The sequence below is a fragment of the Wickerhamiella sorbophila genome (genome assembly GCF_002251995.1).
Source record: "Wickerhamiella sorbophila strain DS02 chromosome Unknown contig1, whole genome shotgun sequence".
In the NCBI taxonomy this organism is placed as follows: domain Eukaryota; kingdom Fungi; phylum Ascomycota; class Dipodascomycetes; order Dipodascales; family Trichomonascaceae; genus Wickerhamiella; species Wickerhamiella sorbophila.
In genome coordinates, this window is record NW_020193984.1 from 2207568 (window position 1) to 2232637 (window position 25070).

Below are 25070 nucleotides of genomic sequence, written 5' to 3' on the forward strand. Positions count from 1 at the left end.
TGGTGCTGTTTTCGCGATTCAATAATCCTTATAAATATACTATTTATGCTTCAAGCTCCACGAGACGTAGTAAATGATCAGCCCCGTGGGCTGTCCCAGTAAAATCGATAGCCAAAAAATACAGTTGCCAATTGTAGTCCCAGGGCCACGAATTTTCTCCAAGGGCTCGGTCAGTTTGATCAATGGCACTTGAGCCATCATTGAGAAGAAGGCGACGCCATTAAAGTTCTTGGTGGCAACACCGACCAGCAGTTCGTGAAAGACCGCCGAAATGAAAAACACTATGATCGATGCGGCCAAGTTGCCAACCTTGCGGCTTCGCAAAGGATAGTAGACATGTCTTCGCAAAAAGTTCGAGATCGGCTTGTTCCAATCTCTCCAGTAGGTACCCAGACATCCTGCGTTCCACCAGTCGCGATAAAAGTCCCTATCTGCGAAGCGAGTGATTTCAGCCAGCAGGTTTAGGACGGATTGGAAAATCACAAAAAATCCCAACAGCCAGATAGTGATGTTGACCGCGCACAGTTTGATAAAGTCGTCCACAAGCTGAAGACTTCCAGTCTCATAATGAATCATTGTGTCGTTCAGGATTGGAGCTGCCAGCTTCAAACTGAGCATCCAAATAAAAATCAATCCCACGAGGGTTTCGCCGACCAGTGACCAGAATACCTGCCATCTGATTCTCTCGGTGCGCGGATACACGGGCTGATAAATAAGGGTGGGTGCAAACCAAAAGTAGACGGCGTTTCTGGCGGTGAGATTGTTTGGATAGCGGACCGACCCGTAGTACTCCGGCCCGGACGTGCCGAGGTGATGGTTCTCTCTCAACGCGGTGTTTGTTAGACAGTAGGATGTCAATTTGAAAAATGTAATGATGGTGTTGGACTCACAAATGGTGCCAATCAACGGGTTCCAAATGAACTGGTAACAAAAAAGACTGGAGCCGATCAAGCAGGTCGAGGCATTGAGAATATGTACTGCAGTGACCATTTTACATCGGCACTGGCTCAATTTCGACTCTTGCTTGTTGGGATTGCACGAAGTGGCGGCAATTCGCTCAACTATCAACGCAATGGGCAAATAAACAAGGTTCATGGCCAAAAGCAGTATGCAATATTTCATATCCTTCGACTGGAACCCGGCTTTCCGGAATGCGTATCGGATACCCTTAATTTGTGAGTCAATCCACAGCAGTCTCAGGCTGCCCAGAAAGAGCACAATCATCAACAGGTGCTTGATGCCTTCAAACCGCAGCCCCGGGCTCTCCAGCTGCCGGCCGCAATCGCACTTGACAGCGGGGCGCCGGCGGTAACGGGATAGCAAAGAAGTGAACCCCACCACATGTAGAGGCTTTGAATGGATCAGTTTTGGTGAAGCCGGCAATGTTTTGTTATCTGGCGCTTCCACCGGCTGCTCACACCGCGGCTCCTCTGCGGGCAATTCATCGTGAGGCAATACAAGCCTAGTCCGATTGTGCTGCCGGTTCTTTACAGATAAAATATTCGTTTGTGGTTTGTGCGAGCCTAACATTGAGTCCTCCAACAAGCCTTCTGTCGGTCCGCCTTGAGGTACGAAATTAGATAAAGACTACCTGCATAAAAATCTCCTTACCCGAGTGCTGCGGACAGAACAAGAGGTTTCAGCTTTGTTGTTATGTTGGGTTTTGCCAAAAGCGGGATTATCTACGTACTCGAGAAAAGTCAATTGGGGAGACGACCAGGCCCTTGCCTTTTCTTGCCCCCCGGAACACGGTTTCGAGCACGTCGATAAGGTCCTGAGGGTTGTCTATAGCAAAGTCTAGTTTGTTGTTGTTACCTGTACCGAAATCACACATTATGTGTCGATTTCGATAAAAAAACATCACACACATGTTATCATACAGTTCATACATTTCATTAAAGTCAGGTACCTCGTCAATATCGCAGACGTAGATGGCAACAAAGTTTCTCACCCTCTCTGCAATATTGAACAGCAGCTCGTCCATCTCCTCACACTCTATGGTCGTTGTTCGCCCGAACCTTATGGCCACTATGCGGTCTTCTTCGCTCAGTATTGCCTGATCAACATGCCAGCCGCTGTGCAGATGAGGGAGAAAGACACTGCCCATGACTAACGGGCGACTGTCTGGCGGTCATAACTGGTTAAACTCGTAATATAAATAAATTAAATAAATCGCTGCTTGCCTTGGCCCTTGGCCACTTTGTTTAGGATTCCGAACACCCCGCTGTCGTGGAGAGACGTATCAGGCACGGGCTCAGGCTCAGGCTCGGTTACCGTCTCCTCTACCACTGACAGCTTCATTTGATCGTACCGGCCCATCACAGAGTTCTCCATAATGCTGGATGGCTGCGACATTCGATGGGCGTGTATGCTGCCCCTCCGGTGAGGGGCTTTTCCGGCGTTGGGGCCATAAAAGTCGACAAAGTTTAGGTAGCTCTTGAGCATCTTGCCGTCAGCAGTCGAATAGTATTTGTCTAGCGCATCTGCCCGGGCTTTCATCTTGTTGGCATGGTCAAGGTTAAACACTGCAAACGAACAGACGTAGCCAAGCTCGTCGACGTGAACACTGAACTCGCGGAAAAAATCAATGATTTTGTCGCTAGATTCAGGTAGATTGTACCATAGAATAACTGGATTGACAACGATGCTCAACAGATCCCTCATTATCACTTTGATTTTCAGGTCGTAAAGCTCACAAAACTCTGCCTTTACTTTTTCGGTGTGCAGCTTGCCCTGCCACGAGTCGGGCAGGTAGTGCGTGAACTCGGCAATTTGGTGCATTGCTCCTTCAGGATCGAGGATCTCTGACTCCATAGCCCGCATACCGCGAGCAACCGCAATTATGCTACCAAGAATACCAAGGTAAAACAGCACGGAACCACCCTTGGTTAATTCCAGCGACAGCAGCTCTGGATCAAAAATTGAGACAGTACCAAGCACTGCGGCAAAAGCACTGCAGATAAAAATAATGAATCGCAGGACAATCTCATTGCGCTCTTTTGGGAACTGTGAGATATACCTCAGGGCAGGAGCAGTACTCATACTCAACCGGCGACGGAAAATATCATAGAGCTCATTGTACTCTCGTAGTCTCCACTCCGCTAGTGGTGTGTAAGTCCGCATGCCCATCGACGACGGATCACGATGGTACTCGGCAAAGTACCGGAAGAAATAGTACAGTGCCATATACAAGACAGCCATTGGAGCACAAATAATATTCATAACGGCCAAAAACTGGAATCGTCGTTTGAGGCCATCTGCAAGCATTGTACGCCGGCCCTCGTTCAAAAACACTGGCCTCAGTTCACCCTTGGCATCAAACGCGAAATCCAAAATGCAAAGGTTAATGCTCCATTCTAGAGTTTTTGTCAGAAACGTGTACTTGCCAATAAGCGGCACATCGAGATTCAAGTCCAGGATGCTTTTGTTATACAATGCGATCAGGTAGTTCTCTTGACGCATGATTCGGTTTGCGATACTGTGTGCATCAAGAGCTCTCGCTTTCGGGACTTCCCCGGTACGTCCAGCGGCTGCCAGATTCAGACTTTTGAGTTTCACAATTCTCTCAACAACCTGCCGCCAAGAAATCGTCTGGATCTCTTGCTCGTTGATCCCTAGCATATACTCGTAAAACATCTTCATTTCCCATAACCGCCTGGAGTCGGCAACGAGCTGGAAACATTTCAAGAGCCAAAGACAAACAAACACCCACAGTAGAAACTTGGTGTGAAAAGGTGCTTTGGCAAGGCAGTGCTGGACGCGTATTTGCTCTAGTGTGGTTGCGCCGCGAAGCTTGGAGTAATCTATACAGTAGCCCAGATAGATCGCAAACGAAATAACAAAGAGTACAGTTATCATACTCGTCAATCGTCTCAAAATTGTACAGTACCAGCCTTTATCTAGAAAGTACTGGTATACTTCTTGGAAGTAAACATCCAAGTTCTCAACGTTGGCCCAGCGCCACTGCGCCAGCTCTTCTGCTGAGAGCAACGGAGGCTCAGTGCGTTCAGCAAGAGGCAATTCGGTCTGCTCCTGTTGCTGCAACATCAAAGATGCGGGAATTGAGTTGTTGCCGAACGCCTCATCTTGGTAGATCGATTGGTCCATGATGAGTAAATCGTGCAATGATGACGATGCAATATCATTGCGCTCAATTCGAGCTAGATGATGCTACGAATCAATTTATTTGCCAAACATTCAACAAAATGTCTCTGCCTATTCTAGTTTAGTGCGAAACTTGAGTTTGCTCCAAGTGCTCATAACTCTGGCTGAATTGCTTTCGGTCGAATTTCCGCTCGAATTTCCTTTACGTATAAGCCAGGATTGAAGCCGGAACGACAAGAATTGAGCCCAGCACAAGTAGATGGTACCCGAAATGTACCAATGGCATAATTCCCTACTGGTATCCAAGACTTGTCGTAGAGTTTGGACAAACCAAAGGTACCTTGTTGACATACGCATAAATTGGTACCCTCCAATAACAATAGTATCCCTTGAAATGTTGTACAGGACAGAAAACGTAGCATCAGCATCACTGAAGAACTATTGTTGCTGTATTTCGTTGATCTCCGTGTTTGTAAAATTATGCCCAATTCTGCAGGCCTCGCATAGATTGCACGTAGTTCAGAACTTTGTAAAACATTGACGGCGCAAAAACTCAATATTGTTACTTCATTTTACACAATTTGTGCAGCACTTGTGGTCCCTATTGTAAAACCAAAGAGGTCATGCGAAACGCGAGAAGAAAAAACTGCAGCACCTTCTGTTCTCACATGGTCTCCCACTGTAATACTTGGTAAGGCTCTCAGATGGTTCAATAGGACTGATCGGACGGGAAGTCTTGTTTTCATCTGGATATGGCCGCAGCCGACCGTAGTAGACAGAAAAGTCTGTGCTTCCTATTCCGATCGTTTGCGAAACATGAGCTATCTTGACCAACGAGCTGAAAATTTGGCAAACGAACTGTTCACTAGGCTTTCGGTATGTCAAATAGCTAAATATTGAATGATTGATTGTTTAGATCACATTTGGGGACCAAAGCTGCACCCACAGCATGTTGGTGGTGGAAAAGCCAAGTTCGCAACAGGCATTGATTTATTATCAATGTTTTGCATACTAGGCAATATTTGAGGTATTCATGGGAATTCGCAATCATACCGTTTAACCAAATACCTGTCGTCATCTAATACTTCATGACGGGCTCTAGTTATCTAAAACTTCCCATCAGCGAGCCACGGGCGTTATTGTATTGCTAGAAGTGGTTCGGAAGTAGCTCTGGATCGTCCGAACTCGTTACATTTTTCTGTTTCGAGCTGGTTGATAGTCGCCTACATCCCACGGATAAATTATTTCTCAACCTGATACATTATTCAATCATTCTTAAGTGGGCCTTCATTATGTTCGGGTTCGATACCTATTTACTCGACGCAGTAGTCTGCATTATTCTCAAGCGTAAATTTCTGTACCATGTGCAGCTTGATATTATTTATTCAACAAAATATTCACTCTCAATAACAGGTCCCTTGGCCCAGTTGGTTAAGGCGTGGTGCTAATACATATCCTTCAAGGTTTGTTACGCCAAGATCGGCGGTTCGATCCCGCCAGGGACCATTATTTTTTAGTTTTAGTTTTTAAACAAACTCACTTTTTTGCAATTTTTTATGTCAAGGAGTTTCTATTCGCTAATATATAACTGCAAGTATGATCATCACCAATGTGCTACCTATTCAAGGTTCATACTAATCACTGTGTGCGCACGCTACACATTACCACAGACAGTCTATGGTAATTGCCTAGTAACATCAGAGAATCTGAGACACATTATGGAAGAATAAATAAATAGAAAAACAGATCAAGGCTCATCCACCGAGTCCAAGAGGATTTGTAAATGGTAATCACCAGTATCCTGGTCGAAATTGCTCCAAAGCGAGCTTTTATCGATCGGCGGGGCTCGAATTTTGATCGCAATCGTATCGTATGGCTCGGCAGCAATTACCAAATACTGAAAAGCGCCATCAACTGGCTCCTGTTGCTGTTCGTATGCGCTCATGAGCCTATGCATAGGCTGCAGACCACTCTTGATCTGAGGGTATTTGATCAAAAGATGCAGCCCCCGTTTGTTTGCAGCGGGATCAAAGATTTTAGTGATTTTGTAGCCAGGACGACCAATCTTGACAAAGCTCTTTGTTTGAACTTTTGCTGAAGCTGGCGACGAGCCCGACTTTGGGGCTTCTAGCCGCTTTCTTTGTTCTAGGCTCTGCTGGTGCCGCCGTCCTTGGGTGTGCAGAATAAAAGAGTTTGTTGACTTGTGTTTCGTCAAGCAAAGCTTACATTCATAGACCCCCCCCGGAAGGCTGCGCAGGTAAGGATTACTATCGACGTCCGAGACATCGGCCGCCAATTGGTACAGGCGTTTTTTGAGTTGCAAACTCTCCAAGCTTTTACTAGCTATACCTCCTCCTCCTTTCTTCGATCCCGCCCGGTTCTGGTAGTCCATCTTCTGCTTTCAAAGTTCAGTCAGAGAGATCGCCTGGGATGCCTAAGCATTCTTATTGAAAAACAACGCGTTTGAGGGGGACACAAAAGTATGCGTGCTTTGGGTGAAATATGAAGTCTAAAAAGATCATAGAAACGCCTCGTATTGAAAAACCGTACGAGGAGATCTACCCGCATCTCAACATCAACAAGCCGCTGCCCATAGTATTTACTCCAGGACACACCGGAGCTTTACCGGCAGTATCCGTAAAAATACCCGTGATCAGAAACGGAAACAGCAATGAAGAATCAGAATTGGTGCGCTATGATGACCGAGTGGCCACTAAGAATGCCGAACTGACCAAGTTGGGCTACTCGACAGCCTTCGCGTTGCCCAAGGCGCACTATCTGCGAAACGACCCGATTGCGCATCCCCGGTTCCCTGAACAAGTCTTGCCAGGTGATTCTAAAGGAATCCCATGCAAGCACGACAGCTTGGAGTTTGTGGAATACGACATGGATGAGCAGGATCTGGGCTTCCTTGGCTACCTCGTCTCACAGTATGGGGTTCCAATCACCGCCGAGATCTTTGAGGTTACATTCAGCATGCTTGAGCTTGAAAGCTTCAAGATTGAACTGAATATGAAGCACAAAAACGAGCGGATGCAGCTCATTGATGAAACCCAACAATGCGTCATCTGCAACGAGGCGGATGTTGACAACCTGAACTCTATTGTCTACTGCGATGGCTGCGATATAGCGGTGCATCAAGAATGCTACGGTGTGCCATTCATACCAGAGGGCCAATGGCTTTGCAGAAGATGCAAGGCACAGGCTCCCGCGACCTCAATCTCTTGCCTGTTCTGTCCTCATCGGTCGGGTGCTCTTACCAAGACCAAAGAGGGCCGATGGGCTCATGTGCTCTGTGGTCTGTGGATCCCTGAATTGAGTATAGGAAACGGCGTTTATATGGAGCCCATCAATGGCACACGCTTGATTCCTCGGGATCGCTGGCGGCTAAACTGCTTTATTTGCCAACGGAAGCAGGGGGCTTGCATACAGTGCGCCTATGGTGACTGTACAACAGCATTTCACGCAACATGTGGTCAATCTGCAGGCTTGTCAATGACTCTGGTAGGCGGAATTGCCGGAGCTTTAGCCGACCCGACGACGCTCGTCGCATTTTGTTCTCGCCATACCCCGAAGAATGCCCCCGTGCATGCGGACATAGCCCTTGCCCGCAGAGCGCTTGATCTTGAAGCGAGCGAGGCACAAAAAGAGGAGGAGCTTGACCAGAAGCGTTATCCAGAATGGAGGACCAAGAAAGGTGCCCTATACGTGCCCACTATTGTTAGAGATATGGTAACGAGTAACATCATGAGGCGGTTCAACATCGACCTCACAGCCGTGATGCCAGCAATATGCCGGTACTGGACGCTGAAGCGAGACGATATTGGTGCAATGTTTTCGAAAAGGCTTGTGCATGCCCTCGATACCAGCAGGCAAGAGAGTTTTTCCGCCGAAAACCGAGCATACGACTTGGCCCTAGAGAGAGAGCGACTGAAGGAGTACCTTGATCTGGCTTTGAGGGCACGTAAAAGCCTTGACGGACGATCTAGAAAACGGCACAAAGCGACGTGATGGTTTTTTTTTTTTCTTTTTTTTTTTTATTCTTGAACTTTTTGGCCTTTCCGTTCTGGATCATACTCACATTAATATATAGGAATAAATGCTATTTTGTTGTCGCGGAAAAACGCCCAACGCGCTCCTTGCTTCCATCCTTCATCGAGTGGGCTGGTCTATAGGATCCATCATCGTTTGCGAGCTCAGGATTGCGCACAGTTGTAGTTACTCCACCCAGAGATGTGTATCCCGCGTCGTAAAGACTGCAGTAGCTGACGCCAGTCTGGATTAAGAACTCCCAAATCTGTGTATAAGTCCACTCGAGGACCGGATGGATGCGAATAAAGTCCGGCCATCCATGGTCAGTCCGCTGGATGTATTTCAGGGACTCGCCGTAGGGGTCTGCCCGACGAATGCCAACATAGATGGCTTTGACATGCGGGTTCTTGTGTAAATAGTTTGCGAGTGCACCTTTCATAGGCAGATTGTCCGCATATATGTCCAGCGGGTACTCTTTTGCACACTGGGCTACAAAGTCGTCAACCTGGGGAAACGGGTCGACCACTTTGACATAGACGGCGCCGAGGGCCCCCAGCTTCTGGGAACTCTCTTTCCCATGCCTCCTATGCATTTGTGCCAGAATCAGAACAAGCATGACCAGGCAGTCTTTCCCGCCATTGAACGACAGTGCTAACTCGTCCAGGCTGTACTGCTTCAGAGCATCGTCGATAATGTCTAGTGACAGCTGCACTTGCTGTTTCACCTCTTCACTAGCCTTGGGATCTTGCAGAAACCCCTCCACAAGCTCCGCAGACCGCAGGTACGCTGGATGCGGCTCCACGATGTTATTTTTCATGACGGGTTCGGGTCGGAGGGCTGTTGGCCGAAAATTAATTTCAAGGTAGCCTACTAAGCGAGCAAGTGCGCTCTGAGTAAGCGACGGCGTTTGCAGAGGAAACTGCTTCAATTAGTAACTTGGTTGTAGACTATATTAAACAATCGCTAGGGTCATACGTTTCGAGTCTGACAAAAACCCTATTTAAGCTTGCACGCCACTACAGAGTCAAGGTGAGTAAGCGGGACGATCTACGTTGGTGGATATCTCCAATGCGTGAGATAATTGACCTTGTTTCTGATAGCGAAAAGGATCCTCCAGAAGATTTTCGTGCCAAGTTTGTTGATCTAGTTGGCGATGAGGAGCATAGCAGCGCTTTAGCACGCTCCCAGGAGACACCGGAGGCACCACCAGCGACCGACACGGCGGAAGACGGACAAAAAGGCAGCGAAAAGTGGCACAACCAGGACGAAATTGCCGACTTTAATTTGCAAAATGAATTTTTTGTCTCAGACAGCCTGCCGTTACCGTCTTCAGACCACGAATTGGACCCTTTTGCTGTCTTTGACGCACATAGTGGCGCGGATGGAGACCACAACGAGCTCAATGTTCCGGAATTTGCGTCGCAAGACGAAGATATCGATGTTTTCAAATTAACCTCGGATGAGGACAACCGGCCCTGGGAGCAGAATGACGCCGAAACGCTAAACAAGCGCCAGTGGTCGAACTCCTCAGAGGACTCTGATTCGGATTCGATGGCGCAGAACGTGTCTCGTCGTAAAGTCGAGCAGAAAGAAGAAGATCAAGCGGTTGAGCCGGAGGATTTAGAAGAAATGTCCTCTGGTTCTGATGTTGAGATTGTACGGATCAAAGCGGCCAGATCCCCCTTGAAAGTGGAAATTGGAACAAAAATTGCAGTAAACCCTTGGACTCTGACAAGAAAAGAACGCAACCAACGCTTCAAAGAAAGCCTGGAGGCAATGACAAGCTCCGAGCGGTCTGATGCAATAGGGTACAGAGACGAGCTAGACAGTTTTGCCATTGGTCTTACGGAACGAGCCAAGGAACTCGAGTATCAGGCAGAATTAGCTGTCTCACCGGTAACCCGAGGATTTAACAGAGATATGGCCGACAAGTACCGGAATCTTTCTACAGAGGTTAGAGAAGTCCTCTACGACCTGCAATTGAGAAGATACTCCGAGTCGAGCGTTTCAAACTTTATACGCGTATCCAGGGCACGGTTGAACGACAAGAACAAAAGAATCCAGCGAATGCTCCAGGATTTCCAGACCAATCTCAACGCGCAGTCGCGATCCGATATTCCTCACAGATCCTATGGGGCTTCTAGTGAGAGTGTTTCCGGAACGGTTGGTATCGAAGAGCGTAATCGTATGGAGTCAGAGTATGCTCAGCTTCTTGACAAAATTCACAACAACGTGACGCCGATGTCAATGCCATCCGAACTCGACGTCTCTGATCTTGAACATCAGAGACTTGGCCTGGGATGGCTTGTGGGAGTCGAAAAGGGACCAAATCATGGTGGTATTCTTGCCGATGATATGGGATTGGGAAAAACTATTCAGTCTATTGCTTTAATGTACGCCCACCCCCCACCAAGCACAGGTCCTCGTCTAACCCTTATTGTTTGTGCTACGGCACTCATTCAAACCTGGTATAGCGAGCTGCATGATCGTGTCAAACCTGAGTTTCGGAAACGGGTCTATGTCCACCACCGCGCAACTAACAAAAGTTTGTTGATGAATGCTAACGCCATTGAAAGACAGTATGATGTTGTCATTACTACCTACACGACTCTTTTGTACGAAACAGATGCGTACAATAAAAGACATAACCGTCCGCTACCTAGTATACACTGGTGGAGAGTTATTCTGGATGAAGCCCACACTATCAAAAATCCTGTTGCGAGAACCTCTATTGCCTGTGCGTCACTCAGAGCCGTGAACCGAATTTGTTTATCTGGCACGCCAATGCAAAACAATTTGTTTGAATTATGGCCACTGATTCGGTTCCTAAAAATCAAACCTTACTGGGATAGCATGCTCGCATTCAAGAGTATTCTTCCTCGAGAGAAGATTACTATGAATGGGGACCGATCGACAATTTCTGAAATCCAAACCGAGTCTAACAGCATATTCAAGACTCTGCTGAGTGTTATTCTTCTTCGACGTCGAAAAACCACGTTGATCAACGGCCGCAAAATTTTAGAGGGTCTTCCTCCGAAGACTACTTACAGTATGATGCTGACACCCTCGCCAGCGGAGCTGGAGAGCTATAGAGAGGTTGAAGCAGGCCTAATCAAGATTTTGAAAACCAAGCGACTCGCCCTTAACGAGTTTTCCATGTCTAATATCTTGTCAGCGCTTCTTCGGATGCGCCAGCAGGCTTGCCATCCTTATTTGATTGCACTTACAGCCCTTATCAGAGGGACCTCTGAAATTGGTATCACGGAGCAAGATGTTCAAGCTGCGATAGCAATCCGAGCTGACGATAGAACCCAAGCGTTGGTGAGACAAATCACTGATGCCGATTGTTGCAGCTGCTTTAGCACCGATAGCGAGGATGAAAGTGGACTTCTTGTGATCACAGGTTGCATTCATTGCATTTGTAGGAGCTGTTTGAACGAGATAGAGTCACAGCAGGAGCCCAATGGCGGATTAATCAACTGTCCTTCTTGCCACTCTAGAATTCAAGAGACCAGCCCGCTAAAAGTTGTGCGCGAAGTTGTGAAACGTGCACCTGCTGAAGGCACGTTTGAGGAGATAAGCGAGCTTGTCAAGCATCAGTTCAAGCAGCGGCAGAAACGAACCCAAAAAGAGATGCTCATGTGGAAGCAAAGTATCAACGAGCTGGTTGAAGAACACAACGAGAGGTATGAACAATCACTTGAGGACCACACCGATGCGGACGCAGTTCTTCGTGATTTTGAAGTGCTGAATCCCGGAGTTCGTTTCGAAGAGAGCACCGAGAACGACGAAATTGGGGAAGACGAAGGCGAGCTTGACCAGCATCGCATTGTTCAGGTTGATTGCAGCTCTGCCTGCGGGCGTCAAATCAACTATGCTTTGGACATCGACAGAGTTGCTCAGCTGTTTCGCATCCAGGGGGTTTTTGACGACGGGTGGAAGACATCTGACAAAATCGACGGCACCATGTCTATATTATACAAGATCTGGCAGCAGAGCCCTACCGACAAGGTTATTATTTTCTCTTCATTCACCTCCTTTCTGGAGATATTCACCATTCCGCTCACCGCAGCCAGGATTCCGTTCACAATGTACACGGGCTCTATGAGCGTAGATGAACGCAACGAATCACTTGAGCTGTTCCGGAATGGTGTAGAAAAAGTCTTGCTGATTAGTCTCAAAGCAGGTAACGTTGGCTTGACTCTAACCAGTGCTAATCGAGTGATTCTTGCGGAGCCGTTTTGGAACCCGTACGTTGAAGACCAGGCCAAAGACCGGGTTCATCGCATCGGCCAATCCAAACCCGTGCACGTGTACCGGCTATTCAATCAGGACACTGTTGAAGATCGCATTCGCGGGATCCAGGACAAGAAGCGAAAAGTGATTGGTGCAGCATTGGATGCAAAGGCGAGCACCGGGGGCAGAGTTACAAGACAGGACCTGCTGTATATGCTTGGCATGGCGCCGGCAGCAGCCTGAGGGTATTTATTTATATTTATTCACTGTTACATATTCAAAGAAGAGCCGGTGAACTGCAGCAGGTTCTCATAAATAAACGCCGCCTCCTCGTCCGGGTCGAGCTGCACGACGGTCTGCCGGGTGCGCAGGATGATGGAATTGAGGCGCGTGATCTGGGTGGCGGTGAGGTACTTGACCAGCAAGCACAAATCGTGTTCCAGCGTCTTGAGATATGCGAGTGTTTTATCCCAATCGATGTTCCGCTGCCAATCGCGGATGTAGTCTGCGACTTCGTTTGTGATCCGCAGCCAGTACTCTGAGGCCGGGGCATCGATTGGCAGCTTCAGTTGCACACTACGCATGTCTGCCAGCAAATCGGCAAAGTTTTCGTAGCCTGTGTTGTTGATGCGGTGCACAAATTTCCGGTTTATGCTCTCCAGCTCTGCGTCAACATGGTCCATGGTAAGGCTGACTAAATGGCCGTTGCCCTGTTTCCCACCTACCACCACCTGAATAGAATTCGATATGAACGGGCCAGCCTGGTAAGTGAGAGCGCGAGGGGAGCCGTAGGAGAGAATTAAGTACTAACGACTAGGTTGTACCTGTTTGTTGTTTTGGTTAATGCAGTGAATCTGTTCATGCAGGTGTTTTTCACCATTATGTACAGCGACTTGGGTAAGTACACCAAAGGAATTAACCGTGTTGTGGGCCAGAATACTAACGCTAAGAGGTCGATTATATCAATCCCATCGATCTGTGCAACAAGCTGAACGTCTACCTCATTCCAGAGGCTGCTCTGCAGGGCTTTGTGACGCTTTTGTTTTTGATTACCGGCCACTGGCTGTCGTTTTTGCTCAATCTGCCGATTTCTCTGTTCAATGGCAATCAGATTTTTAAAAACCAGTACCTGCTAGATGCTACCGAGATCTTCCGCACGCTCGGCCGTCACAAGAAGGAGAGTTTTTCGAAGCTGGGCTTCCATCTGCTTATTTTCTTCTTTTACCTCTACTCGTTCATCGTTGCTCTTATTGGCAACGACTAAACCCCAGCTACTAGATGAAACTCGCGACTACGTAACCTTTCAATTGATCATCTACTCTTTTTTTTTTCCGCATCCGCCCTGGCGTTCAGCCAAGGTGCTTTTTTGCGATGGCGCAAAGCTGTCTTTTGTCAGCACAATAATGGGCTGGTTTGGAAAGCAGGCGGAGGATGTTGTTGACAGCGATCTAAAGTCGTACTACAAGCAGCAGACTTTACAGGAAAAGCCTGCTGAGCCGCCGCGAACCGCCGCGGAGGTCCAGCCGCAGTCCGCGACCTTGGAATCGCTGACCCAGCCTATTCCAGAGGCCAAGCTGCAATCTAGGGACAAAACCGTCAGCCAGATTGCCATGGACAATTGCGTGGAATACGAGAAGGCGTTTTCTAATTGTTTGCTACGAGGAACTCTATGGGAGCGATTCACCAGCTGTCCAACCCAGAAAACCATGCATGACAAGTGCGTAGAACTACAGACCCTGGCTCTGCAAGTGCTTAATTTCGAACAGGCAGGCGATGACGAGACGAAAATGAAAATCAAGGCGCAGGCAGACGACCTGATGATTCGGCATGTTCCTAATCTGACGATCACGGAAGCCAATGTCGAGGCATTCAAGAGTGCACTTTCTTCGGAGTAGCTGCTGATCCGTGTACGGAAGTGAGGCATTCAAGAGTGCTTTTTTTTGGAGTAGCTGCTGATTCGTGTACGGAAGCGAGGCATTCAAGAGTGCTCGTCGCTCTCCGTAACAAGTCCTGATGATTTGGCATGCTCTTCCCTCTCCCTAGCGACAAGCTGGCTGAGGGTTGTCCAGTATTCCAGCATGCGGGCAGCAGGCATTGACACGAGCCCCGAAGTCGACGGGACTACAAACAGGTTGGATCCACCGAATGTTTGCGGCTGAACCCCGTACGAAAAGGCCCTGAGAGACCACCCCTTTGCCTTGGCCACTGTTTCGAAAATGCCTTTACCCACAAAGCACACATAGCGGGGCTGGTATTCCGAGATGCGGAATTCAAGGATGCTCGCCCCGTGTGCCCTCTCGGTCTTGCTCAATTCGTTTATTCCCTTCGTCGACCGCCCCACAAGATCTGTAAACCCGTACCGATACTCTTTCTGTAGCCGGCGGTCGTCTGTACATACCACGGGCCGTGACACAAGGCCAGATTGATAGATAAACTTCCAAAACCTGTTCGAGCGATGGGCATAGTAATGGCCGAGCCGGGCCGATTCGAGTCCTGGATTGAAGCCCACAAACACCAGGAGGAGGTCTGGCTCCAACAGCAGCGGCAGGGCAGCATCATGAGTGGCAGGGCGGGCCGAAAGCACCGGTGGCGGCCCTGTGCCCTTGACTTCCGCCGCCTTGGCCGCCTTTGCTGGCGCGTAGGCAAATTTCTTGAGATCAGGCTTCACTATAACGTCGCGAGCCAACCTGTCCAGGCCCTAACCGCGATATAACGGTACCTCCCTGTGGTTGAGTCAGCTGAAAACTCCTGGCATGGCCAAGCTCCAGTGCCTGTACTGTGGGATCCGGCTCGACCGGGCGTCTGCGCAGGTGCGGCTGAAGCACATGACCGGGAAAAAGCACCAGAAGAGTGTGAGCGACTACTGGGAGGGCGTTGCCCAGAAAATCAACGCCTCCAAGGATGCAGGGAACTTTCTCGATCAGTCCGTGGAGCTGGCCCAGTCGTGGGCCCTGCCCGGGCTGGATCCCAGAGCAGACGAATTGCTCGACACTGCGAAGGTGCCCGCGCCGGCAAATATTCCCAGCACGACCTATCCAAGACAGTACCTGGGCTGAATTTCTCTGGCCCCACACCCTTCGGGCTGCCCAGACCACCGCCGTCGCCGCCGCCATCCACCCGTTCCCTATCCCCAATGTAAACAGACTGCCACCGCTTCGACCTCTCCCATTTAAAACCCTAGCCCTATATATCCTGCCAGCGAAAATTCTTGCCTTTCTGGCTATAAAAAAAAACATAAACCTCCCAACTACACAAAAAATGGCGACACAGCAGCAGCAAGTGCCCACATTCAAACTGGTTCTTGTCGGCGACGGCGGTACCGGTAAGACGACCTTTGTCAAGCGTCACGTCACAGGTGAGTTCGAGAAGCGCTACCACGCTACCCAGGGTGTTGAGGTCTACCCGCTCGGCTTCCACACAAACTTTGGCGAGATCAAGTTCGAGGTCTGGGATACTGCTGGCCAGGAGAAGTTCGGCGGCCTACGCGACGGCTACTATATCAACGGTCAATGCGGCATCATCATGTTCGACGTCACCTCCCGCATCACTTACAAGAACGTTCCCAACTGGCACCGCGATCTCGTCCGCGTCTGCGAGAACATCCCGGTTGTTTTGTGCGGCAACAAGGTCGACGTCAAGGAGCGCAAGGTCAAGGCCAAGTCCATCACTTTCCACCGCAAGAAGAACCTCCAGTACTACGACATCTCCGCCAAGTCGAACTACAACTTCGAGAAGCCCTTCTTGTGGCTCGCCCGCAAGCTCGCTGGTAACCCCAGCCTGGAGTTCGTTGCCTCCCCCGCTTTGGCTCCTCCCGAGGTCCAGATCGACGCAGACCTTATGAACAAGTACCAGCAGGAGATGGAGCAGGCCGCTGCCTTGCCTCTGCCTGATGAGGACGACGCTGACTTGTAAGGGAGGGTTCTTAAATAGCGTAACTATAAATTTTTTTTTTCTTTTTGTCTCTTGCCAAGCTACTCGCGTTTAGGCGACCGCCGCAGCGGGGATCCTTGCAGCGACACAGACGTCGACGATGGCTTGTTGCGCAGCTCGTTCAGCAGCTGCGCGGCGCGGTTGCCAATATCAGCAACCTCAGCAGCACTGCGTGATGGCGACGGCCGTTCAGGGGTGGTGAGTGGAGTCCGCAGTCGGCGGCTGGGCGATCCAGTCGACGGAGGAAGGGGCTCGCTTGCCGGCTCACTGCTTTCAGACTCAGGCCTGCTGGACTCTGAGCTCGTGCTGCTGGGCTCGTCTGGTGGAGTGTACCGCGGTTCTGGACGACGAGCTGCCCGCCGGCGGGCGGCCCGCGCCCCGGATGGCGGCGCAGCGGCTTTCAGTCGCTCAATCAGGTCGTCAACGTTAGTGCCCTTGCCTTCTGGTGAGGCTGGAGGTCCATCCTTGAGTGCATCAGCCTTTTTAGGCGCCTCAACAAGTTGGCGGCGCTGCTCGTAGAGCCGTTGCTCTCGTTCGCGAACTTCGTTCTGCTGGCGGGCCCGTTGATACTCTGTAACAAATTCAGCAAACTTTTTGAAGAACGACAGAGAAGAAGACTGGTCGGTGGGGTCCTCGCCATACGCACGCATGGCTTTTTCGAACTTGCTCGAGGTGGACCGCAGGAAATCACTCAGTAGATCAGCCTTGTCCCTGGCCACCTTGATAGCAGGCAGGATTACCGTCAGACATTTATCTTTGGGATGGAAAACCGTCGGGTCGCTTAGTTTACCACCATCAATAGATGCCTGGATATTCTTCACTGTGTTGATAAATTGTGTACATTCGCGCTTGAGAGAGTCTAGCGAAGAGCGGGACGCCTCTACAGCTGGCGCCAAATCGACAGTGAAGTTCTCCAACTCGGGTGTCATGCCCATCCGGACAATGCGTTCAACATAATGTAAAAATGTCAAACTGTTAGTGTCATCTTTGGTGAAGGCGAGTCGAGCAAGTGTGCCCAGGCGGAAACCCTGTTGGCTAGAGTTATTCATGTAGTTACCAACATCACGAATAATCGTCAAAAGCTTTTGGAAACTGTCCGCGTTCATAACTGCATCGCAAGCCTGGTCAATCGTACTGAGCTTGGAGAATAGCTGCTGGTGCTCGCGTTCAAACGTCTGCGACATTAACACTGCCCGGCTTCGAACCGGCCAATAATGCTGCAAATTGTAGCAGAGCCCCAAATAAATACGCTCACTTCGGGCGAGTGTCAACGGATCCTTCTCTGGTCTATGGGGATCTGCACCAGAGGCCCAATCAGTAGCATAGGGCTGGAACTGACGAGCCAACGTGTTGGAAATTTCGATGCAATCTGGAGTGGTGAAAAATTCAAGAACATTCTGATGCCCCAAAATATCCTGCGAACACACGAGTACTTTCAAAACAACCTCATCGACATCCAGCGAGCTGAAGGGATGCAGATTGATTTCAAAGTGCTGCGAGATTTCGCGAGGCAGCAACTCCAGCTTGGCCTCGGAGCTCTTTTTGTTCTTGCGAATTTGCTTAATTTCTTTGGCAACGAAAATTTTGTCAACCTCTTCGAAAACACCCTGTTTTCGCAAAAGCTCCATCATTTGTGGTTCGCCGGGACGCTTAGCACCGTCCCAAATTGTGCCTGCAACTGTATCTAAACGATCGAAATGAATCTTCTTGAGCTGTGTGGCAGTTCTCCTGATAGGGACCGGTTTAACCTCGTCCTCTGCTTCTTGGCCGCCCGTCCTGTAAGCTGGCAATTTGCCCAGACCAGGTGCTGCTGGGCCCCCTTGGGCCAACACTGGTAAAGCACCACCAGGTAAAGGTGGTGGTGGAGGTCCACCGATAACAGGACTTGCCGAACCGCTTCCTGGAAGTGGTAGGGGAGGTGGGGCGCTCCCAATACCTGGGCTGTTTGAAAGAGGAGGAGGCGGAGGCGGAGGCGGAGGTGGCGGAGCACCACCTGCCAATTGAGGAAGCGGAGGAGGTGGTGGGGGAGGTGGACCACCAAGTGCCGGCGGAGGACCAGGAGGAGGCGGACCTGAAGATGAAGGAGGCGGACCAGGGGGCGGGGGGCCTCCAGAAGACGGCGGAAGTGGTGCACTCGATCCACTCGCGGTATCACCGATTGGTTTCGAGTCGTCAGAAATAGGGCCGGTTGGCTCTGGTGAGTCTGGAGAAATCTTGGGACGGACAGAAAGTAGCTCTTCAAGTTTGATTGCTGCGGCCTTGGTCGGACGAATAGATTGTGCAGCCAAAGGCTCACCTGCAGACTTTGGTCCACTAGGCTGATCAAGATTCTCAACTGCATCAAGAGCAGCTGCTACAGCAGGCTCAAAACGCCCTTCTTTCTCTTTCTCACTAAGTGCGGACATGAGCTCCTGAACACGGCCTTCAGCAATCCACTTTGCAACGTCATTTGACTCCAATTGGAGACTCTCCAATTGACGCAAATATTTGAGACGCATTTCATGGAGATCCTTTTTAGAGGTTGGCGCAGCAGGTAAAGGTGTCGGCACCTCTTCATCATCGCTCCCGTTGAGCTCAAGATCGCGAGCAAACGATTGCAACGCCTCCATCTGATCACGGAGTTCCCTCAATCGTTTACTAGGCTCGATATTCGTAGTAATAGTATTTTTCAAAGAGCCTTCAAGCCGATGAGCAAGGCGATCCATCAACTGACGACGATCAACACCACCATTGACTGAAGTTGCAACCTGAACCTCATGTTCTTTGAGCATAAGGTAAAGTTCTCTGGCCTCAGCCTCACGAGTCTGAAGAGCCCGGTGATGCTGCTCGATCATTTCATCACGTTCAGTTTCAAGCTCACGGGCCTTGTTGCGGAACATATCAAGCATGGCTCTCAACTCATTGTTTTGGGCCTGCAAACGGCCGACGTTCCCATCTGCACCCAGCTTGACCAGCTTTTCCATTTCATCTCTTTCACCTTTCGCCTCGGCAGCTTTTCTCAGAGCTTCAGTCTTTTCGAGATGAGCGCGGCGAGCCTCAGTGTCGATAAGTAGCCGATCCAGCAGCTTCTGAACACCGAAAGTAATAACAGTGCTATCGTTATGACCATCAACCCGCGACATGACGATATGAGATACCAGCTCATCCATCAACCTGAAGACTAGCGCGCCTTCGCGGTTTGGATCATCCCGCACCATCATCATATGACTGAGTAAAGATTGAACCAATCCCTCAGACTCAGTGCCTCGCACCTTATCACGTAGCACTTGTGACAGCTCCATAAGGCTATCACTCCCTTTGCTAGAAGCAGTAATCGCGGATATATTGTGGCCTCTAGCCCGCATTTCGGCCTCAGAAGCTTCCATGTCCTCCGCTTGAGCGGCCCAGAACTTTTCAATTTCTAGCTCGAGTTTGTCGGAGTCAGAATTATGCATAACCTGGAAAAGTTCTTCCAAATGGGCTGCTCTCAGCTGCGTTCGCAGATGCTGTCTGCGGTGGAGATCTGCGCAATTCACTTTACTGACCAATTGGTTGATGAGAATTAGCGATGTCTGGCCATACTCGATCAAGGAACTCTCGGCAGAGAGACCTCCAGTTCGATAGCTTTGGCTTGCTCCGACCATGGAGCCCATTATACCTCTACCTTCGAGCATGCGAATAATGGCTTTGATCCAGCGAGAAAACCTGTTGGCGACAAGTTGTCCATCCGGCTCGCTCAACATATTGTGGTCAAAAGACTGAAGAACAAGGTCTGGCCCCTTGACGCATACCACGTACGTCAAACATTCCGTGACGGTTCTGCGGGTCTGGACTCTTCTCGACATGAGGGAGCGACAGAGCGTGTCGATGATTTTGAAGTTATGGAGCGTCTGTCCGGCAGCCTTTTCCACATTGTAAAGAGAACGGAAACATTTAACGAGTTCGTATTCGTATTCATTTTCCCGGTCGCTCAGTGCCTCTGGTGGCTGCTTGTTGATTTGTGCCAGTACAGTGCACATTGCGATTTGTCCCTGATGTTGGTTCACAAACCGTTCGACCCAGCCAACGGGCTTGGTGCGTATTTGAACATTGAGACTGGATAAAAACGCGGTGTCGAATTTCTTCTCCAAAATTCGGCGTACATAGTATTCTGGAAGTTCGTCCTGGGGGAGAGGGGTGGATGCCGGCGGCAGATTCGATTGACCATGGCCTATATGCGGAGTGGGTACTGATGAAATTGGCCCAGACATGGGAAGTTCACTGCCCGCCAAAGCGCTTTGACGAAGCAAAAGGCGCTTTTTCTCTACTGGGAACGCTAGCATTTGACGCTGGCCCTTTTCTGGGGTCTTACCTGCATCCCGACTCTGTAACAGAACCTCGAACATTGAGTTGATCTCCTCATCGCTGGCATTGTTAACTCGGGCAAGCGCAGAATTCTGGCTGTCGGCGGAGCGGTGGGTTGCCATTTGCTGATGAGCGCTTTGGCTGTAGCTGCTGGCGCTGCTCACTGAGCGAGCATGATCATCCATCGGTTCCATGTCATGAGCCGTGCTGTTCCGGGACACAAACCGTCGTAATATATTAGTGCTCGTGCTGGTATTGCGAGTTGCGCCCTGGGACTGATCGTTCTTGGACGACCCCGACGACCCTACTGATGGAGTCACCGAGATTATACTCCGCGCCGAAGAGTGCCTGTGGTTGTGGGAGTCTGGCAGCGGCCTGCGACTGTCCATCGATTTTCTCATCCGCGGAGCCACTCTGGGTTATCTCTTCGCGTTTCTGCTGCTGCGGAGCGTGGATATACAAACCGCCGGGTTTTGGGACTGCTTACTCGAGGGCTGGCGAAAACAGGAAAGTGGCAATTGGAGGGGTTATTAGGCAGTTTTTAGTCGTCGAAAAATACTTTAGTTTTGCTAAAAATATTGTCAGAATTTTGTGCTCAAGGGTGTTGGTTGCCGGACGTTGACTTATTTACCCCAGCATCACCCCGCGCCTGACATTTCTTTTAAACTTGCAATCTACATTCTGATCTGACAAATGGGTGGCCGGTTCCTGGAGCTGGCGTATCAGCAAATAAGAGCCCAGGCGGAGGAATCAGCCAAGTCTGGCGAGTTGCCGGACGACATCTCATTGCAGTTTCAAAATCTGGAAATGCAGAACGTGCCCCCAGAGCTGCTGGAGGTCCTGAATCACCAGGTGCTCAAACTGAGTTTCAATCACAATCTTCTTCGAACAGTGCCACCATTACCCAACTTGACTCGGCTGTTCTATTTGGACTTGTCTGAAAACAGATTTAGCCATGTGCCGTTGGCAATATGCGAACTCAGGAGTCTAGAAATCCTTGATCTCAGTCAAAACTTTATTACTCGGCTTCCTCGCGAGTTGGCTAATCTTCAGAGCCTCAAAGTGCTGTCGTTATCTCAGAATGAGCTACACTATTTACCAACAACATTGACCTCCCTCAAAGCTCTAGAGTATTTTGAGGTCGACGATAATCCACTAGTGTTTCCAAGAGAAGATATTTTAAGGCTTGCGCAAGATCAGGATGACTGGCTGCCCGCTCTTCGGCAGCACTTGTTAGAGAATCGTGACAAAATCGAGAAGCTCGAGCAGTCGTTAGCTGCTAACGAGGCTGTCCACGAGATACGGGAGCCTCCTCACTTAGAGCGGTCGCGGTCGAGTTCCGAAGGTTACTTGCACAACCGTAACAAGAGAATGGGATTTGTGATGCAACGAAATGCTTCAGGGAGTGTGTATATGGCAGGATTGCATGCCCGAGGTCTTAGTGTTGACTCAGTGCTCATAGACGGTGCAGGGCCTGCCCAAGCTAGCTCTTTCAGTCTGAACGAGCGCCCGGCTGATCTGAATACGCAAACGACATCTAGTCTCACGTCACATAGTGATCCCGGCATCTCACCGCGAGGCAGTCCTCTTATTATCAACCCTTCGGCAGTTGCCGCTAGTGACGACGAAGACAAGGAAAGCCCTTTATCCAGCAGTGACACTACTGGCAACCGACTGTTCACTTTACAAGAAGAGGAGGCGGATGCAGAGCCTGCTGAAGTCGTGCCAAAGGTTCCGCAAAAGTCTCAAAATAGATCACGAGGCAACTCGGCTGCGACTACCCAGAGCGTAGCTCAAGTCGAGCCCCCCGTTCCGCCGTTGGTGACACCTAATATTCCTGGATATCAAAAGCTGCTTGCTTCTCTTAATGGCTTTGTTGATGCTTCCAATCGTCTGAATATTCCTGGCGATCCCCGATTCACATCTCTGGTGTCTGTTTGTCAAGACAGCAATAAAGCACTAGAAAAAGCACTAGAACAGGAACGAGATCTCGCAGGCACTGCACACCGGGCAATTACAGGTGCTTCGGACCTCGTTGCATACCTGAACCTTCCAGCAGTCCTCAATCAGGTGGTTCACGAGAGCAGTCTTGGGCCCGTTAGGTCGCTCATTCTACAGCTTGTTCATTCGTTTGCTGAACTTAACAATGCGAACTCTGACCTGGAATCACCCAAGCTATCCTCGCCTGGCTCAAGTGAATCTGGTACTGAACTTAAAAGTGCTCAAAGTAGCGCGGGACTAGCTCACGCAGACGAACAGCTCTACCAACAGCTAGAACACGCTGTCAAGACGCTGCAAGGCGTTGTTTCTCTATTCAATAAAGCCATTGCCCATTCTGCTACGGTTTCTGTCGAAGTCAATGGTGCTGGAACTGCTTCATCTTCAGAAAACGCAGGGCTAGCTGCGTATGTTGGCGAGTTGAGCAGTGCGTGCATCGACTGTGTTGCTATGACAAAACAACTGAAGCAATCGCTTGATCACCGAAACAGTAGAGGAATTCCCGACCGTAGAGCGTTTTGGGAAGATGTCAACTCTTTTCTGAAATCTATCGTGACGCTGCTGGCTGCGGCCAAATCTGCGGTAGTGGAGATCCCTCTTTTGGCTGACAGCGGCAGCGAGATGTCCGCGTTGGCCCGCGTCGCCAAAGAGGTGCCCCCGCTGCTCGAGCAGTCCTCTTATCGACTACACCTTGATGCAGGTGCTCGTCTCGAGCGGCCAAGGCTTCCCTCGAATCAGTCGTCGGCACCCAGCAGTGGCACTCCGACTGTGACCACGCCATTTATTGCAGCACTTGGAACCGCGGCACAAGAACTTCTATCACCTGGACTCCAAACACCTGGACTCCAAACACCTTTCGAAGGCGGTCCTTCATAATATTTATATTTAACTGTTTCATGTATTTCATGTATTTCTCCACATGCTGCATCTGAGTCGTTGCTTAGTCCTCACAATGAACGAAGACGAGCTAGACCAGCCGTCGCATATCGTCTTCTATCTGTTTATTATATTCAGTGTTCTGATGCTACAAGGGGGCATAGCTCTCTTCTATACCGGGCTGACGTCTGGGAAGGCAGCATTGACGCAAGCAGCCTACGCTGTGGCCGGCCATGTCGTCACCGTCCTGCAGTTTTTCATCATCGGCTACTCGCTCGTGCGCACAGAGAACAGCGGTATACTTGGAAACTTTGTTGGAGGCCTAAAGTATACGTTTTTCAGGAACATTGCTTGGGATAATACCACCGAGATCATCACGGCTGTTGGCCCGGCGTTCATCCACACAGGGTTTGCTGGGGTTTGCTGTGCAATTATGTTTGGTGCCGTCCATCTACGGGCTAGCATGCCGCCATCTCTTTTATTTCAGTTCTTTTGGCTCACTTTGGTCTACTGTCCTGCTGCCTACTGGGCTTGGAATGCTTCTGGGTGGGCTAACCAGTGGGGAGTTTTAGATTACGCCGGAGGCACTGTCGTACACTGCGTGGCCGGGTTTACGGCTCTGGCGTATGCTTCCAAGCTGGGTACTCGACTTGGCTACGAGAATTATGATATGCACCCCTTCAATCTGCTGCTGGTTATAATTGGCACGTTCATGATGATTATGGGCTGGATAGGCTTCAACGGTGGTGCAACAATGGCACCGAGTGCAATTGTTTTGTTGGCAGTGACAAACACAGCAATTTCAGCGTCTGCTGGAGGTGTCACCTGGCTGCTGTTGGACCACAGCTTTGATGGTGAGTGGTCGCTTGTGGGCCTCTGTTCTGGCGTAGTGTCGGGGTTGGTGTGTATTACCTCTGGTGCTGCCTTTGTAGAGCCTTATGCTGCAATCTTTTTCGGTGCTATCGGTGCCTTTGTGTGCAATTTGAGTACGCAGGTCAAGTTCCGTTTGAAAATCGATGACGCACTGGATGTGTTTGCCGTTCATGGAATCGGTGGTTTTGCGGGCACAATTCTCACCGGCATTTTTGCCAGTCCCAAATTAACTGAAAACAAAGGGCTGGTTTACGGGAATTTTGCCCAACCTTTCAAACAGCTGGTGCATATTGTTGTTCTCATATTCTATGTCCTGATTGTATCGAACCTGATTCTGAGACTATTTGAGTTTCTGGGCTTGGAACTAAGAGTAGACCCAGATGACGAGAGAATTGGTTTGGATCTTGCAGAGCATGGAGAGACACTGCTGCACAACCCAAGTGAGCCGCGGGCCGGCGTGGGCATGAGTTCAGTTGCCTATGATGGATCTATGAACCGGTACCTTAAACCGAACACAAACACATCAATGGTTCCTACCGCAGATACTCCGCTTCTTGATCGTATGTCTCGAGAGGTTTCTCATTTGTAATTTTATTTAGACACTAAAGGTTATCACCGTTTCTTGATCGTATCATTACACTTGTGCTTATGTCTCCAAATCTCATTTGGTTTAAAGGCTTATCTAGACTGTCCCACTT

At 49.7% G+C, this 25070-nt stretch overlaps 15 protein-coding genes across 15 annotated transcripts; 7 read left to right on the forward strand and 8 right to left on the reverse strand.

Annotated features, from left to right (window-relative positions):
• Window positions 1-39: 39 nt before the first annotated feature.
• Window positions 40-1530, reverse strand: B9G98_01364 (Diacylglycerol O-acyltransferase 1; the record flags this gene model as incomplete). The annotated part of the gene is made up of 1 exon (XM_024807922.1): window positions 40-1530. The coding sequence occupies one exon, from the start codon at window positions 1528-1530 to the stop codon at window positions 40-42; it is 1491 nt and encodes a 496-aa protein (XP_024663690.1).
• Window positions 1531-1678: 148 nt separating this feature from the next.
• B9G98_01365 (Spliceosomal protein DIB1) lies at window positions 1679-2107 on the reverse strand (the record flags this gene model as incomplete). Its single annotated transcript, XM_024807923.1, has 1 exon — window positions 1679-2107. The coding sequence occupies one exon, from the start codon at window positions 2105-2107 to the stop codon at window positions 1679-1681; it is 429 nt and encodes a 142-aa protein (XP_024663691.1).
• Window positions 2108-2163: 56 nt separating this feature from the next.
• Window positions 2164-4107, reverse strand: B9G98_01366 (Autophagy-related protein 9; the record flags this gene model as incomplete). The annotated part of the gene is made up of 1 exon (XM_024807924.1): window positions 2164-4107. The coding sequence occupies one exon, from the start codon at window positions 4105-4107 to the stop codon at window positions 2164-2166; it is 1944 nt and encodes a 647-aa protein (XP_024663692.1).
• A 1744-nt stretch (window positions 4108-5851) lies between these two features.
• Window positions 5852-6496, reverse strand: B9G98_01367 (Pre-mRNA-splicing factor sap62; the record flags this gene model as incomplete). Its single annotated transcript, XM_024807925.1, has 1 exon — window positions 5852-6496. The coding sequence occupies one exon, from the start codon at window positions 6494-6496 to the stop codon at window positions 5852-5854; it is 645 nt and encodes a 214-aa protein (XP_024663693.1).
• A 110-nt stretch (window positions 6497-6606) lies between these two features.
• On the forward strand, window positions 6607-8115 carry B9G98_01368 (NuA3 HAT complex component NTO1; the record flags this gene model as incomplete). Its single annotated transcript, XM_024807926.1, has 1 exon — window positions 6607-8115. The coding sequence occupies one exon, from the start codon at window positions 6607-6609 to the stop codon at window positions 8113-8115; it is 1509 nt and encodes a 502-aa protein (XP_024663694.1).
• A 91-nt stretch (window positions 8116-8206) lies between these two features.
• B9G98_01369 (putative FAD synthase) lies at window positions 8207-8953 on the reverse strand (the record flags this gene model as incomplete). Its single annotated transcript, XM_024807927.1, has 1 exon — window positions 8207-8953. One exon carries the CDS (start codon window positions 8951-8953, stop codon window positions 8207-8209), a length of 747 nt encoding a protein of 248 aa, XP_024663695.1.
• A 251-nt stretch (window positions 8954-9204) lies between these two features.
• Window positions 9205-12615, forward strand: B9G98_01370 (putative ATP-dependent helicase C23E6.02; the record flags this gene model as incomplete). The annotated part of the gene is made up of 1 exon (XM_024807928.1): window positions 9205-12615. The coding sequence occupies one exon, from the start codon at window positions 9205-9207 to the stop codon at window positions 12613-12615; it is 3411 nt and encodes a 1136-aa protein (XP_024663696.1).
• Window positions 12616-12641: 26 nt separating this feature from the next.
• B9G98_01371 (hypothetical protein) lies at window positions 12642-13055 on the reverse strand (the record flags this gene model as incomplete). The annotated part of the gene is made up of 1 exon (XM_024807929.1): window positions 12642-13055. The coding sequence occupies one exon, from the start codon at window positions 13053-13055 to the stop codon at window positions 12642-12644; it is 414 nt and encodes a 137-aa protein (XP_024663697.1).
• A 64-nt stretch (window positions 13056-13119) lies between these two features.
• Window positions 13120-13636, forward strand: B9G98_01372 (ER-derived vesicles protein ERV14; the record flags this gene model as incomplete). Its single annotated transcript, XM_024807930.1, has 3 exons — window positions 13120-13136; window positions 13190-13269; window positions 13323-13636. 3 exons carry the CDS (start codon window positions 13120-13122, stop codon window positions 13634-13636), a joined length of 411 nt encoding a protein of 136 aa, XP_024663698.1.
• Window positions 13637-13775: 139 nt separating this feature from the next.
• B9G98_01373 (hypothetical protein) lies at window positions 13776-14267 on the forward strand (the record flags this gene model as incomplete). Its single annotated transcript, XM_024807931.1, has 1 exon — window positions 13776-14267. The coding sequence occupies one exon, from the start codon at window positions 13776-13778 to the stop codon at window positions 14265-14267; it is 492 nt and encodes a 163-aa protein (XP_024663699.1).
• An 83-nt stretch (window positions 14268-14350) lies between these two features.
• On the reverse strand, window positions 14351-15485 carry B9G98_01374 (G/U mismatch-specific DNA glycosylase; the record flags this gene model as incomplete). Its single annotated transcript, XM_024807932.1, has 2 exons — window positions 14351-15039; window positions 15092-15485. 2 exons carry the CDS (start codon window positions 15483-15485, stop codon window positions 14351-14353), a joined length of 1083 nt encoding a protein of 360 aa, XP_024663700.1.
• A 145-nt stretch (window positions 15486-15630) lies between these two features.
• On the forward strand, window positions 15631-16284 carry B9G98_01375 (GTP-binding nuclear protein GSP1/Ran; the record flags this gene model as incomplete). Its single annotated transcript, XM_024807933.1, has 1 exon — window positions 15631-16284. One exon carries the CDS (start codon window positions 15631-15633, stop codon window positions 16282-16284), a length of 654 nt encoding a protein of 217 aa, XP_024663701.1.
• Window positions 16285-16343: 59 nt separating this feature from the next.
• B9G98_01376 (Formin BNI1) lies at window positions 16344-21014 on the reverse strand (the record flags this gene model as incomplete). The annotated part of the gene is made up of 1 exon (XM_024807934.1): window positions 16344-21014. The coding sequence occupies one exon, from the start codon at window positions 21012-21014 to the stop codon at window positions 16344-16346; it is 4671 nt and encodes a 1556-aa protein (XP_024663702.1).
• A 304-nt stretch (window positions 21015-21318) lies between these two features.
• Window positions 21319-23499, forward strand: B9G98_01377 (Leucine-rich repeat-containing protein sog2; the record flags this gene model as incomplete). Its single annotated transcript, XM_024807935.1, has 1 exon — window positions 21319-23499. One exon carries the CDS (start codon window positions 21319-21321, stop codon window positions 23497-23499), a length of 2181 nt encoding a protein of 726 aa, XP_024663703.1.
• A 76-nt stretch (window positions 23500-23575) lies between these two features.
• Window positions 23576-24961, forward strand: B9G98_01378 (Ammonium transporter 2; the record flags this gene model as incomplete). Its single annotated transcript, XM_024807936.1, has 1 exon — window positions 23576-24961. The coding sequence occupies one exon, from the start codon at window positions 23576-23578 to the stop codon at window positions 24959-24961; it is 1386 nt and encodes a 461-aa protein (XP_024663704.1).
• Between the last annotated feature and the right edge of the window lie 109 nt (window positions 24962-25070).